Source organism: Pseudopodoces humilis, chromosome 2 (assembly GCF_049639895.1).
Source record: "Pseudopodoces humilis isolate 2021_Gansu_Grassland_sample_001 chromosome 2, ASM4963989v1, whole genome shotgun sequence".
In the NCBI taxonomy this organism is placed as follows: Eukaryota; Metazoa; Chordata; class Aves; order Passeriformes; family Paridae; genus Pseudopodoces; species Pseudopodoces humilis.
The window spans coordinates 40,347,188-40,361,362 of NC_142201.1; the positions used below are offsets into that span (position 1 = coordinate 40,347,188).

At 42.0% G+C, this 14,175-nt stretch overlaps 1 protein-coding gene across 1 annotated transcript in view; it reads left to right on the forward strand.

The window, feature by feature from the left end:
• Positions 1-522: 522 nt before the first annotated feature.
• The window catches only part of ABCC4 (ATP binding cassette subfamily C member 4 (PEL blood group)), a 142,235-nt gene continuing 128,582 nt past the window's right edge, over positions 523-14,175 (forward strand). Inside the window, exons 1-2 of the mRNA XM_005516443.3 lie at positions 523-683; positions 13,233-13,343. Of these exons, the coding sequence (XP_005516500.2) occupies positions 610-683; positions 13,233-13,343 (185 nt within the window). The 5' untranslated portion in view covers positions 523-609. The remainder of the gene's footprint in view (positions 684-13,232; positions 13,344-14,175) is intronic.

Consider the following 14,175-nt stretch of genomic DNA (forward strand, 5'->3'; position numbering starts at 1 on the left):
AATTTCGGTTCTGCACCGTGTTCTGAAATTAATTAGCTCCTTTAGTTTGTATCGCCAACCTCTCCTAAACACCGTTCTTTTGGTTTGGTTTTCGTTTTCGACAAGAAGAGCACGCAACATCAGGGAAGCAGAGCTAACAGCAAGCGTTTCTGATGGCGTTTGCTCCCGCTAAGCCTGACTTGCCCGACTCGCGACGGATTTTTCTGTCCAAAAAATTGGATTTTTCTGTCGCTTGGCGCTGCGTGCACCGAGGAGATGCTTTCCATCAGCAAGGGGCACGTACAGGCGCGAAACCGGGAGAGCGGAGCAGAGTACCCCGGCCGGAGGCTCGGCCCGCACCGAGCCAGCCGCAGCGGAGCTGCTCCCGGCGACAGCCGGCACCTCCGCAGGCTCCGCGGGGAAGCCGGGCCGGCAGGAGGCGTCCTGCGGCGGCTGGCAGGAGGAGGAGGAGGAAGAGGAGGAGGAGGAGGGCCGAGGCGGGGGTGCCGGCTCTCCCGGAAACAGCGCCGGCCGGCGGCAGAGCGGCGGCGGCTGCCAGTGGTGGGAAGTCGCTCCTGGTCCTGCGCCCTCGCCGCACGCTGGGCGGCTCGGGGCGGCGTGGCGGGCGGCATGGAGCGGGTGCCCCGCGAGGAGAAGCCTAACCCGCTGCAGGATGCCAACCTCTGCTCCCGGCTCTTTTTCTGGTGAGCGCCCGGGTGAGGGCAGGGGGAAGGGCAGCGCCGGAGGTGCGGCGCCGGGGTGCCCGCCGGCGAGGAAGGCGCCGGGCTTAGCGCCGCTGGCTTTACCTCTCCTGGCCGCTCAGGAATGCCGAGCTCCGGCTAAGGGTGTCCGGCTCGCACTTGAGCACGGCTCCCGGAGCGCCCCGGCGGCGGGCGGGGAAGGGAAGCGGCGGCCGGCGCTGCCCCGCTGGCAGTGATTGTACAGCCGCGGCTCGGGCGCGACCTGCCCGCCCCCGCGGGCCCGGCTGTCAGCGCTCCCCGCCGGGGCAGCCCCGGCTCGCAGGTGGGCTGAGGTCTCCTGAGGTGAACCCGGCAGCCCGCGATAATCTCCGGCTGCGCTCCGGGGGCGGCGCAGCTGGGGGCCTGCCTATCTCGGGCACGGCAGCGCTCAGCCGGGCGGGCGCGGCCCCGTCGCCCCCTCCGAGCACGTGTTCGGTTCCCTCGGTAGCTGCGGGGAGGTCGGGACCGTGTTCTGCTTCCTGGCCCGGGTACCCCTGCCCGGGACTGGCTGCAGGGCTGCTCCCAGGCATTGTTCTGCTTCCCCGTTTGAATAACGGGTCGCGGGCAGGGATTGCTCATCCCGGCGAGGCGTGCTGGGCTTTCCCCTCCAGCAGTGAGGTGGTTTCTGACCCGCATGGCTAGGTGGGAACTTCCTGGCTTAAGGAATGGCTGGGCAGCATCCTGGCTGCTCTCACCCACGCATCTGCTGCCTCCGCTCTGGAGAGGTTTGGGGTGTCACAGAGCGAAGGCTGGCGGTGTTGCCACAAACTTTATGGGGCCACATGGCTACAAGTCCGGAGTTAGTGCTTGGTCTCTTATTAGTGGGGATCTCGGCGTGGGTAGACATCTGTACTCGAAGAGGTGAGGAACTGCAGCTCAACATTTTAGCTGCTTTCAAATGTAGTAGGAAAACACATGCAAAGTAAAACAGGAGAGCGCCAAGCTTGTTTGTCCTAGCCGATCCCATTTGGAAGAGCACGTACGGAGACAGTCCTTCTCCTACTTCACCAGCCTGAACCAGGGTGCACATGTTGTGTGGTGGAGGAGGGGGAAGGAAGGGAGGGCATGGCAGGTGAAGCTCTTTTTTTGGAAGCCTCTGAAACACAAATAAAAAACTCTTTGATTCTGTAAGCAGCTCTGAGCAGGTGCAGAAGTCCCCTTTGGAAGATAGGGGAATTTTAAAAACCCTGACAAATTTTAACTAAACATATTTTTCAGTCAAGGATATGTCCTCAGAGGTACTGTGTGCAAAAAGAAAGAAAATAAATAAGTAATAATAAAAAAGGCAGGTTGTATACTTGTGAAGAACTCCCTGTGTCCAGCATTTTGACTTTTACTCTGACACCAGGGATGCCTGAGTTGGAAACAGCTTTGTTGTGAAGTCCAGGCAGAATGGGATGAACCTAAGTTGGCCATGTTGCATTCCAGGACTGCTTCTGGACTGTTCCCTTACACTTGCTGGGACCTTGTGGTGTTCCTGGTAGTTCTGCCAAATCCAATCCAGCTAGATGTGAGAAAGAAGCATGCAGTGCTCGTAGCCAGCTTTCTGACTGCTTGTATCGTACCTTTTTTTAGGCCTTCTGTATCACTCTGCAAGTATTGCAGAGAAGTGTTCACTAGCAACAGTGAAGTACCTTAAATTTCCCTAGCTTTAGGCAAGCACCTGAAAGGCTTCTTTTACCTTACATGTGTTTTTAGGTTCTTACTTTGCAAAGGGAAAAATAGGTGGAAGGCTGTGCTTAGGGGATGACAGGTCTGCTAAAAGTCCAGAGATCAAGTGGGACTTGAGACTTCACGGTAAATGCTGTGTACAACCATAGTGCTTCTGCTTTGGAAAAGGGTTTAGCGGAGCCTGGAAAGCTTTAGAATTTTCCCAATGTCCTGTTTCTCAGGCTTTTATAGCAGTGTAATTCACAGCAGTGAAAACAGCCTTCTAAATGGTGTGTGTGATCACTAGTAGCATCGGCCAACAAGCAGTAGTATTTTCTGGGTGAAAATTTCAGCTGAAATAATACCTTCAGTGGGTAAAATTGAATAAGCAGAGGCTATCAGCTTTCTGCAAGTTAATAGCATTTTGCATAAAATTCAGGAAGTGTTAAAACACCCTCTCATTTAGCTATAAAGCTAATTTTAAGGGTAACTAAGAATTACTCTCCCTTTCTACAAGGAATGTAGCATCTCCAGCTGTGTGAGTACTGCTTCATTTTAGCTGCTGTCTCACACAGAACATTCTGAGATGTTGTCATCTGGAGAACTGGGAAAACAGTGCTTGAGTAAGGCCATCCTGTGAGTAGTAGCAGAACCCTGTAGTTCTGTGCCTGCTCTGCTCTCCATATTCCAGGTGTTGTCTGCTTATTGTCAACGAGGGTAAAAAGTATGGCATTGCAAGCAGCTGGCAAAAGGTCATTCTTGTTTCTATTTTGTTTTTATTTTTCTCCAAAAGTGCAATGTTGTCATTGTAAGGAACCCTCTCTCCCACTTGATGCCAGTGGTACAGAATAAAAGCTTAAATTATTGCCTGGTGCAAATAGGATCAAACTCATGGGAGGAAAAAAAGTCATGTTTTCATTGAGTTATAAAACTCAGGTAATGAGTGTGTAGGCTGAAGAGACATTCTTCTACCATTGTTCAAAGCTTGTCTTCTTACTTTTGGGTTGTGACTTTGGCAAGTATGAGCTTGATGAACATTAAACACTCCAGCATTCATGGGAAAGAGGAGCATCTGGATTGTGTGTTAATATTGTTACTTTTATAATGTGTCCCTTGTGTAATGTTGCAAGAATGAAAGCTATTTATGACAGAAGTGTGAAGATCAGGGAAGTTGCAAAATATTCTTGTTTTTCCGTGTCTCTCACTGAATTACCTGTATTAACAGAAGTTTATCAAAGCCCAAATTGGTCTTCTGGATGTTTCAGATATTATTTGGATATATCCTGACTTTCAAGAGTCACAATTTCCATGCCCACCAAACTTTTTGAAGCCCTGGCTGGTATTTCAGTTATAATTTGGAATGCTTGAATTTCTGATTCACTTCATCTCTGTTTTTAGGTTGTTGTTTTTTTTATTGCTGGCTCAGTTTGCTGGTGAGAATGAGGACTTTGAAGGATGGGTAGGAGGGTTTGCTTTCTTTTTAAGGTTTGTCCAAGGAAGAGAGGATTCAATTGTGGTTTTCATGTTTAAACAGCTATTCAGCTGTAGCAAGTTTAGGAATTGAAAAAGCCTTATAGCCCCCCATGCAGTTGAGAACTGCACTTTTTGCATATTTTTCTTTTCTGATGTGGATGGTGGGGATTATTAAATTAGTAACATTAGAGAATAAGAATATTTATCGTTTCTAGCTATTAACCATCTTTGAGCTTGCATGTTCATTAAGTAGTAATTGTGTCTTTATTTGCTCAGAGCACTTGTTCCCTTGAGTTAATAAAGATGCTTTTCTATATAGTAGTTGAATTTTTATGCATTCTGCTATTTGGACATCAAATCCACTTCAGTGGAAAGTTGCAAAACATAGACTGTGATTAAATTTTTGAAAGACTGGGTAATTTTATGCTGTTAACAATACGAGGAGGGCAAGCTGGAACACCCTGGAAAGAGTATCCAGAGTTGTTATGCAGAGAAGTAAAAGAAGTTAAAGTTCTTCTAGATTTCATACAAATGTGTAACTTCATTTTAATAATAATAGTAATTACTTATCTGTCACAGACTTACCATGATTATGACAAGTATTTGTTTTTTTTGGAGTAGTGAACACCGTCATCATCCTCGGGCTGGATGCCTTTTCACATCATGACTTGATATGTGGCAATTGCGATTACATTAACAGCATTAAAACGTCATCTGAAAATTTGCGCCAAGGCATCTACAGAGTTGTTTCTCCAAGGAATAAGTCAATGATTGATTTATCATTACCTTTTAGTGTCTGGCAGCATTGTTTTTGACTTGCTACACGTGTGCTTTGGGGAGAATGACAAAACCACTTAATCTTCATGGATGTGATGTGAAGTGCAGTGGGAGAGAAGAGTAAAAAATAATCTTCATTTTTGGGTTTAAGTGTGAATTGAATGGAGTAAACATATATATGTAAGTCCCAGCATTTTGAGTGTGGACTGTGCAATATGTAGCTGCTTGTCTGGCCAAATGTAGTCAAGTCACAGATTTCTCTTGTAGCAGTGTAAATAGTTACACACCTTACTTAATTTCCTCCTCTCTCTTCCCTGTGGCTTAGAATTGGAAAGGCCACTGACTGATTTCACTGGATTTCTCAGGCAGCCTAAGTATTGCCTTCTTGTCTGTCTTCAAGTGTTTCTTGCCTTGTATTGAAAGAAGTTGGAAAGAATTCATTGTTGTTCTTGGATATTTGAACTGGACTTCAGTGGTGCCACCAATAAAATTGGTTTGTGTTCTTTAAGGTGACAGTGAACAGATTAGACTGTGAGGATTTTACATTTACTTACCATGAAAATATCAGGCTTTATGACTTGCCTGGGATCTTGTTTGATGTTTAGTGAATTCCTATGGTCAATGCCTGAAATTGATTGTGGTAATGCCACTTTATAAAGATCTCTGAGGTAGGTAAGTTTAATTATTGACTTACTGATGCGGGACAGTTGTGGTACTATAAGAAACTTTGAAGAAAATGAAAGTGTTTTCACTATAGATTAACAGAAAATTCATTTTGTGCACCCAGAGGTTGAAATCACATTTGCTTCTTTTTTTCTCCTGGATGAAAGAGGACTGAGGATCATACATACAACTTTTTTTTGAAAGACAGTGCCTTGTTTGTTCATTTATCAGATATTTAATGTCCTGCTGTCAAATTTAAATAATTTGTTCTGTGGAACTGTTGCATTAATTTTTAAGTTTTGCGTGCTTATTTGCAATATGTCTGTATTGTGCAAAAGAAAATATTTGAAAATTATTGTTTATGAGCTAGTGAAGTTAAAATATGTGGATAAAGAGTGCTAAATATATTGTATGGGTTACAACAAGTGTGTATAAACTGTTGAAATGTTAGCATTTGCTATCTACTGTAAATATCTGTGCTTAGATATGCAGTTAGATGAATTGTTAAGAGTATAATGAAACACAGACTTTTGCCTTTGGAATGCTTATGTAAAGCCTACTGTATCATTGATGAGAAAAAAATGGCTTCTAATTCCTGCAGAACCTCAAAATTAAGATTATTTTCATGGTGTTGTTTTTTTTTTTTCTTTTCCAAAAATAGTTTCCTATCCTGCTTCTAGAAAACTAGGCAATATGTAGGGTAGAGGAGGGAGATAACCCAATTAGATTTTGGGAGTGGAAGGTTAAAAAGACCAGTCATCTATTTTATGTAATTTGTTTAGTATCCCTGGCACCGTACCACTTGTAATAACAGTGGGAACTCACAGGGCACTTTAATTCTCCCTATTTCCATTGCTTGTCAGAAAGGATGTTAATACAGAAATTCCCACCATTAGGTCCTTCTTTAGTGAGGAATTACTGAAGTTTATTTTTATAAGTTACAATCTTCAGACCTTTACATCAAATCTTTGGTACCTTGATATTTTTCTTGGCCTGTGGTTGTTGCATTTGGAATTGATATTTTAATGATAGTCTTTGACATGCCATAGGTACAGGTGATGCCAGCCCTCTCTTCCCTGCTTCTGGTCCTGCAGAATGTGTTAGTTTGCAGTATGCTCCCCCCATTCTTCTTGCCATAACTGTGCTTCTTCTTGTTGTCTGAAATACTAGGAGAATGCTAGATGAATAAGGTAATTTTGTACCTGGCTGATGAACAGCGTGAAAACAGCCTGCAATAAAAGTAGTCAAGTACCAGTTGTGTTACTGTCAGTATCAGAAAGTGGGTGTTCAGCAGCTTAGCTGCTCACACTGTGCTGTGAAAAAGCAGCAGCTGGGAAGATGAGATGGAGCTGGGTATCAAAGGTTAATACAGTTCGTATTGAAACTGGAAGCCTGAAGGGCGTTTTTGAGTTAATATAGCTTTGAAGTAATTTCATTGTATTCCTATTTTTTCCTTCTGGTAAGCAATGAGAAAAGCTGCTCTTAAAGCCACATTAAGCTGGGGAGGGAAGTTGCAACCAAAACACCAGTTGAAAAGCATCTGAAGAAATACCACGCTTACTCTGTTTATTCTTGTGGACGACTGCCTTCGTAAGGCAGCTTGCTAATGAAAATGGATGAACATGTGAAATGGAGGGGTTTAAAAGAAAATCACATGTTGACTACAAACTGTTGCTAGAGTATTTATGAATTCTTGCAGAATAACTCTGGGGACTGTCAGTGTGGTTGTGTCCTTCTTTCTGTACATCCCATGCCACCAGTGATCCCCTGGACTGAGAGCAAGCACACAGCAGTGCTGAATTGCAGTGCTGGTGTAGAGTGTCAGATTGCAAAGGTAGGTAATGCAAAGGTACAGTGAGGCAAGCAGGCTCCTGAGGTCTGGAAGCAGGAAGAATAAGCAATGTGCATGATTATCCAAAGGGCCTACGAGGAAACCCCATTTATTTTGTCAAAAAAGCCATCTCCAAAGTAGGTGATTAAAGAGAAAGAAACATGTGTTACTTTGCAGCTTAGTTGTTGAAGTAGTGCTTCCAAGCTGCTCAAGGGAGACAAAATCCTAGTGTTACGGAAGAATTTGAGTAAACAAAGACTCTCCTGTGCAACTGTTGAAAAATAACTGGACATTGAGTGTAAACAGGTGATGGTTGTAATGTAGTGCACAAATAAGCTTAAGAGGAACAGGGAAAATGCAGTTTGTAAACCACCTCTTTAAGGAATTAGTTGATGAGGGTGTACCAGATGTAGCTTTGACTGGGTGCTATAAATTATCCAGAAATTAAACTTCTGCTTATTATTACAAATAAAGAAAATATTTTCCTAACCAGGCAAGCAGTCTTGTGTAGCCTGATTTTTCTGATTTGTCCTGGGATAAAGCAGGAGCTCTTGTGAAACTGGTAAGAGAAATTTTGCACTTGTGCAGAGGAAGGTACTGCTATATGCAAGTGGCTGACTGTGGGATGATAGTTGTGGAGACTTGTGGGTGCACCCAAGGCCCTTACAGACACATCCTTTGATCTTATGACATTTTTTTATTTGTGTTGACTTTGTAATGTAATTGCAAATGCTTCTTGGCTGATGTTTTTTTAGACTTTATCAGTTCATGAAGAACTTACAATATATGCTTGCGTTTCTAGAAAGCTCTGCAAGCCTGCTCTGCAGTGTGGGAATGGTACCTCTGAGTATTTGCAAGCAGGACATGATACAAATCCAGAGGTACAGCAGGTCCCATCCCTGGGTTAATGAACCATTTGAGCTGGACACTGCTATTAGTTTCATATACCTATCTGTAATGTATTTCTTCTTTTGCTGATTTTGGAATGATAGGAAATCTAATTTACAAGCTTTCTTGTTTAGGAAATGTTATTTCATGTATGAAGCAGAATAGCATGACTAGCCTTAATGATGCTGCCTTTTGGATAGCAGGGTCTGTTTCTCTTTCATGCTGTCTTTGAAGAAGGGATTGACTTCTCTTAGGAGGGTAAGCAAATACTGTCTTAGCTTTTTCTGCAGATCATAGAGGCTTTCCAGTATATTGGTGGAGTTGCTGTTAGAACAATTGGAAAAAATGGAACTTTCCTGAGCAACCAAGTAAATTGTGGTTGGTTGACTGTGTTGTAATCTTAAAGGGTGTGTAACGTCAGGGCCCAGGAGTAGGGAAATGCAGGAAGTGAATGTTTATATTGTGGTCGTTGTGTATCTGCTAGTTCAGAAATGAATCACTTTCTTTTTTTATCATTGCCCAGGATACTGATGCAGAGGTGAAAAGCCTTTTTGGGGTCAGAACACTGATTTACTGCTTTGCAGTTGGCTATCTCTGGGTTTGCAGCAGGTTATAGAGTGATTTTTTAAATTTGTTTTTTTAATCTTTATTCCAAGTGACATCAGTATTCTGGCAGTAACAGGGCATGTTTCCAGACTGACGTCTTTGATCAGCTAATCGGTTTGATAGAACAGAGACATTCCCAGCAGAGCACAAGGTACTCAGGATTCTTACAGATACTCATGTGTAGGTCATGCTAGGAAAAGTTTGGGCTAAGCTCTTTGAAAGGCATCATGTGAACCCTGTGTTCTGAAAAAGTAACTAAAATGAGGCAATATGTAAGAAAAAAAAAAAAAAATTCAAAATTCTTAGTAAACAGGAAAGTACCTGGGAAAAATAAAGACAGTTACTAAGCAGTCCTCTTTTTATTTAAGTTGAACAGCTTCTTCAGAAGGAAATACAGAAAGGGAGTGTGAGTCTTATCTCCCCAGCACATTGTTCCTTTCTTTCTTGTGGTAAAATAGATTGGTATTGAGCCCATCATTGGGGTGGGAGAAGGGGCTCAGATGACTGTCTATATTTATCCTCAGTCTCTTTAATTTTGGTTAATTATTTTAGCTTTTTTATTAAAGAATAATGCAATTTGCACAAGTTCTGTTTTCACAACAAATGCTAATTTTTTTTTGTTTGTTTGTTTTAAGTACTTCTTGAAGAGATCTGTGGTAGCTGATCTCTGTTCTGACAAAAGACATACCACTCTAATGAGTAGTCTTCCTTTAGGGCTACGTTGGGGTTTCAGGGATGTTCTTTATTTATGTAGGCCTTTGCTGTATTTGTCAGCCTCCTCTAACAGTCCTCTGACAGCACTGTAATTTAACTGAGCCTTCAGGCAAGAGAAGGCTTGGTTGGTTTGCATGTTACAAGTGTGTGACTTGAGTAACAGCAGGCTGTGTGAAATAGGTTGGTCTCAGTTCTGCTGTGAGTGCAGAGAATTCCACAGGGCATCATCTGCATGGGGCATTCAGGTGGAAACTTTTACTTTAATAACTGAATGTGAACATATGCTAAGTCTTCTGTCAGGAAGTAGACCTTCCAGCATAAAGTTCTGGATGCGTCAGTGAAATGGTGATGCTCAAACTCTTCTTGCTGTACTTAGAGTTTGCAGAAGACCTCCTTCTTGGGATAAAAGCCCTTCAAGTACTAAGCATCGTTTGAAAAGAAAAATGTTTAACCTTCTTTTAAAGGTCGTTAACATAATGTTAAAAGCTTTTTTACTCTTGAGAACTCTGTAGCAGTAGCTCTTGAAGATGGGTATTTTGGGAGGACACTAATCAGAAAGGTCAACAATGGGTGATTTTTTAAATTTTTGGAGTTTTTTATACAATTTTTTCCCTCACCTTACAGAAATGTGGACTTGTGCTGAGTCTTTGCCATGTTGTCCATTATAATAAATGAGTCACAAAATGAAATACTACCGTTTTCTGCTTACTCTGGATGGGTTTTCCTTGCCTTCTTTAATGTCAAAATAGAGGTTGTAGTGCAATATATTACTATTTTAAATGTTATGGTTTTAGCTAATGGAAGAATGGGAGAAGCCCTGAAGTTGCACCAGGTCTCACTGGAACTAATAGTCTGACAGCCTTGAGACTTCTGGCAGTTTTTAACCTTGCACTGTCATCTCTCATTCGCTCCTTAAATGTTTTTCAAATTCACTCCCACTGTAGGTACAGTGTGGAGATGGGGGGACAAGGGATTTACTGCAAACTGTAAGAACTCCTCAGTGGTGGTGGGCATCAGTAAGTTGTTTTGAGTTGTTCTGAGAGTTTAAGGACAAAGGCTAAACTAGATGGCTCTTACAGTCCTGTACACTTGAGAGTGTTGTCTTTCAGTTGGTTACTTTTCAGTGGACTGTACATCTGTGGTCAGCACTTGCTGCTCTTGGCTGTAGTGTGGAATCAAATACCATCAGGAGTTGCCTTCAGAAGTGTTGTTCCCTTATTCTTTCTGTTGCCTGCCTGCTTTTTTGAAAAGTGTGTTCCACTGAGTAAAATTAATAGCACTGTTTTTATTTTTTAAGACTGTATATTTAAGTCTGATTCTAAAGTGTCTTTTATTTTCCCCTGCTGCATGCAGTACTGTTCAGCACTGCTGAGGCCACAGCTGGGGCCCTGAATCCAGTTCTGGGGTCCCCAGTACAAGAGAGACATGGACATACTTGAAAGAGCGCAGCGAAGGGTCACAAGAATGATTAAGGGTTTGGAGCATCTCCTCTGGGAGAAAAGGCTGAGAGAACTGGAACTCTATCCTGGTGAGAAGATCGGGGGATATCATCAATGTAGATGGATTCTTGAGAGGAGGGTGCAAGGTGAGCAGAGCCAGGCTCTTCTCAGTAGTGCCCAGGAGTAGGAGCAGAGGCAGTGGGGCCATAAACTGAGTAACAAGAGGTTCCTCTGAACATCAGGAAACACTTCTTTGCTGTAAAGGTGATTGAGCACTGTCTGAGGTTGCTTGGAAGAGGATATGAATTCTTTGTGGAGATCTTCAAAAGCTGTCTGGATGTTGTCCTGGACAACCAGTTCTAGGTGGCCCTCTGCTTGAGGCCCAGCTGACCTCTGGGTGTCCCTTCTGACATAGCCCCAGCCTTTCTGTGATTCTGTAATAAATATCCTATTTACGTTCCTTGTTAAACGTCAGAACCGGTTTTGTTTTCACCACCTTGGCAGCAGTAGCCAGTGAAATCTCATGATGATTTCCACAGATGAGAGAAGGATTTATCCCTTATATTATTTTCCTGAAAGGGCTGCCTCATCCTGATTCTCATGCTAGGAGAAAGGTAACTTCAGCCTCTGTCTGAAAGGAGACCTGTGACTTGTTTATGGATCCATCATAGGCTAATACTGATGTTGCAAGAGAAGGAACGCTGGGTATCAGTTGGCCTCAGGAGTGGACTGAAGTCTGCAGATCATTCCCATAGCTGCTCGTCCTGGAGCAAACAGAGGCTATCTCGTCCAGCAGGCAGAAATTATTTGAATGGCTTTGAGGTTATTTGCCTCATACCTGCTTTTCACCTGTGGTCAGCTGCAAGAACTGCGGCCAAAGAAGATGTGTTTCAATGGAACAGGTTCCTTGTGTCAAACCAGGCAGAAGTTCTGCTGCTGGTTGGAGCAGTTGGTATATGAGACCTTTTATCAGGACCTTTTGTGGGGAAATTGTGATAATGATTTGGGCCTTGATGCTATTTAACCATAAAGTACAAGCAGCAGAGTTGTCTGACAAGTACTTTCTGTTTCTAATTGTACCTTTAACATACTTTAAGAAGTTAACAGCTCACATAAACAAATCTTCAGTACTCACTCCAAGAGTTTAAAAAGGGCTGTTAGGCATCAAAGGTGCTACTCTAGGGATAGAGACTTACTTTTTTTGAGTGAGTCATGAAAACACTGTGCTAACATGCTAAGTAGTGAAGGAAAAACACTCTATAATCCCATTTGTTACTTGCAGTTGTGCCATGGAGCCTGGGAAAAAGGTTTTTACAACAGTGCTATCTTCGAAGAAACTTTTTGAGCCTCCTCTAAGGTTCTGCCTGCCCACCCACCCTCTATAAAACTAGCCAACAACCTTCTTGTAAGCCAGTGTATACACATTTTAACTGGAACATGCCCTAGCAAGAAATGTAGAGCAAGTTGATGAGGATTCATAACCACCGTTGTGGTTGTGAGTAAATAAATACCCTCATTGTAAACCAACTCAGTTTTGAAATCTCACATGTAGGTCTTCCAGAAAATAATACATTTCACCTAGCACACCACACATTCTTCTAAGAACTGTGTTGGTGAAGTTGGGAGAATAATTAAGTATCAGAAATGAAGGAGCAGTTAAGAACTTTCACAGGCAATTGAGATCAGATAGATAGCTTGCCTTGAGTGCAAGAGTATTTTTTCCAAAACAGATCCATCCCTGACTTCTTGATTTTGATGGTGTTAACCAGTTGAGAAAGTACTTGTAGGAAAAGCCTTAGAGCGAAAATCCATGTCTCCTGGAAACAAAATACCACAAATTCAGTAGAGAGACAAACTAAATGGAAAACTGCAAGTTCCCTAACTCCATTGTTCCCAATAAGCCATGCCTGTTTTGCATGTGTCATTCCCTTTTTCTCCATCTGATGGACAACTGTAATATCCATTATTTTCCCATTTTTACATTTCATGGCTTATGTTTAAATTACTACCTTTAATACTTGTCAGTTGAACAGCAGCTACTTTTATCCTCAAGTAAATGTTACCAAAAAAGGCCTTTTAGTGTGCACTACAATTTTATTTACTGCTGTCAATATTTTAACTGTTGGGTTAAGTTCTGGTTTTTTCCTTAATATTTAAAGGAATGCTATTTTTCCTTGAGTGTAAGGAAACACCGTAAAGAAAACAATTCTCTTAGGGCCAAGAATGGTTATGGTGGCTGTCTGGATGCCTGGGGGTAAGGTGCTAAGGGCATAAAGAGATTTAGGAAGTGAGAAGTGCTTTACCATTTGCGAGATAATGGTTGGCTTAGTTCTTAGATAAAAGTGCAGTGAAATGCGTAGATGTTGAATGATTCAGGAGAAGGAAGGAACCAGGTAAAAGACTTAAATTATTCTGTAAAGAAATTACTTTTTGGTCCACCGATCACTTAACTAATAATTTGTATTTAACTAGGTGGTTGAATCCCTTATTTATTATCGGCCATAAACGGAAGCTTGAAGAAGATGATATGTATAAAGTGATGCCAGAAGATTCCTCGGAGAAGCTTGGAGAGGAGTTGCAGTGGTAAGGAGAAAAATTGCAAATTACTTTGTGTTGGAAGGTACAGTTGTTTTCTTTTATTGCATTAATGCTGGAGAAGGTAAAAATCTTATTTCTATTCTAAAATTAAAAGATGTTATTGTAAAGTTTAACAAGGTTAAAAATACTGAAGAATTTGTGGTAAAAAGAACTAAGATAATTTGTTTACCGTAGAAGCTTTTTTAGTTTTTTTCAACACATAATGGAACTGCGTTAGAGTATTTCCCTTATGTCATTTAGAATTAACTTGACATTTTGCAGAACTCTTGCGAAAGACAACTTCTGATCAACTGTAAGGGTAGTAATCCTTAATAAATGTGTGAATCTTCTGTCCTGTGGTAAAATAGCTGTGGAAACTTCAAATTGCTTTGTGTAAAAGCGGAGAAAAAAGTTTTATACTTAATTTCTTTTTGATTGTTTGTTTGTTTTGTGCCAGTTGAATTAAGTGACCCTTCAAATATATGGGTATATATAACTATATGTATATTGAAAATCTGCCACTCACTGGTAAAGTGGGAAAGATGCCTTGGACAGCTAAAAGCATGTATCTAGGAGGTGTTTTTACTTGGTTTCAAGTACCTTTTCATGGACTGGGTACTGGTTTGTAGTGTTACAGATCTACCGGGGGGAATCTATCTTTTAGTAGGAAAATATCTCTAAATAATTACTATTTATATAAATTGTTGTGAACCTTGCAACAGGATTTTTGTCTTCAAATAATCCTCTGCTAAATATAGTTAGAGGAAAAGATGCCTCCTAGTGAAAGGTGGACTTACTGTTTCTTGCCTTTACACTGCAGGTAGAGCAGATGGACTTT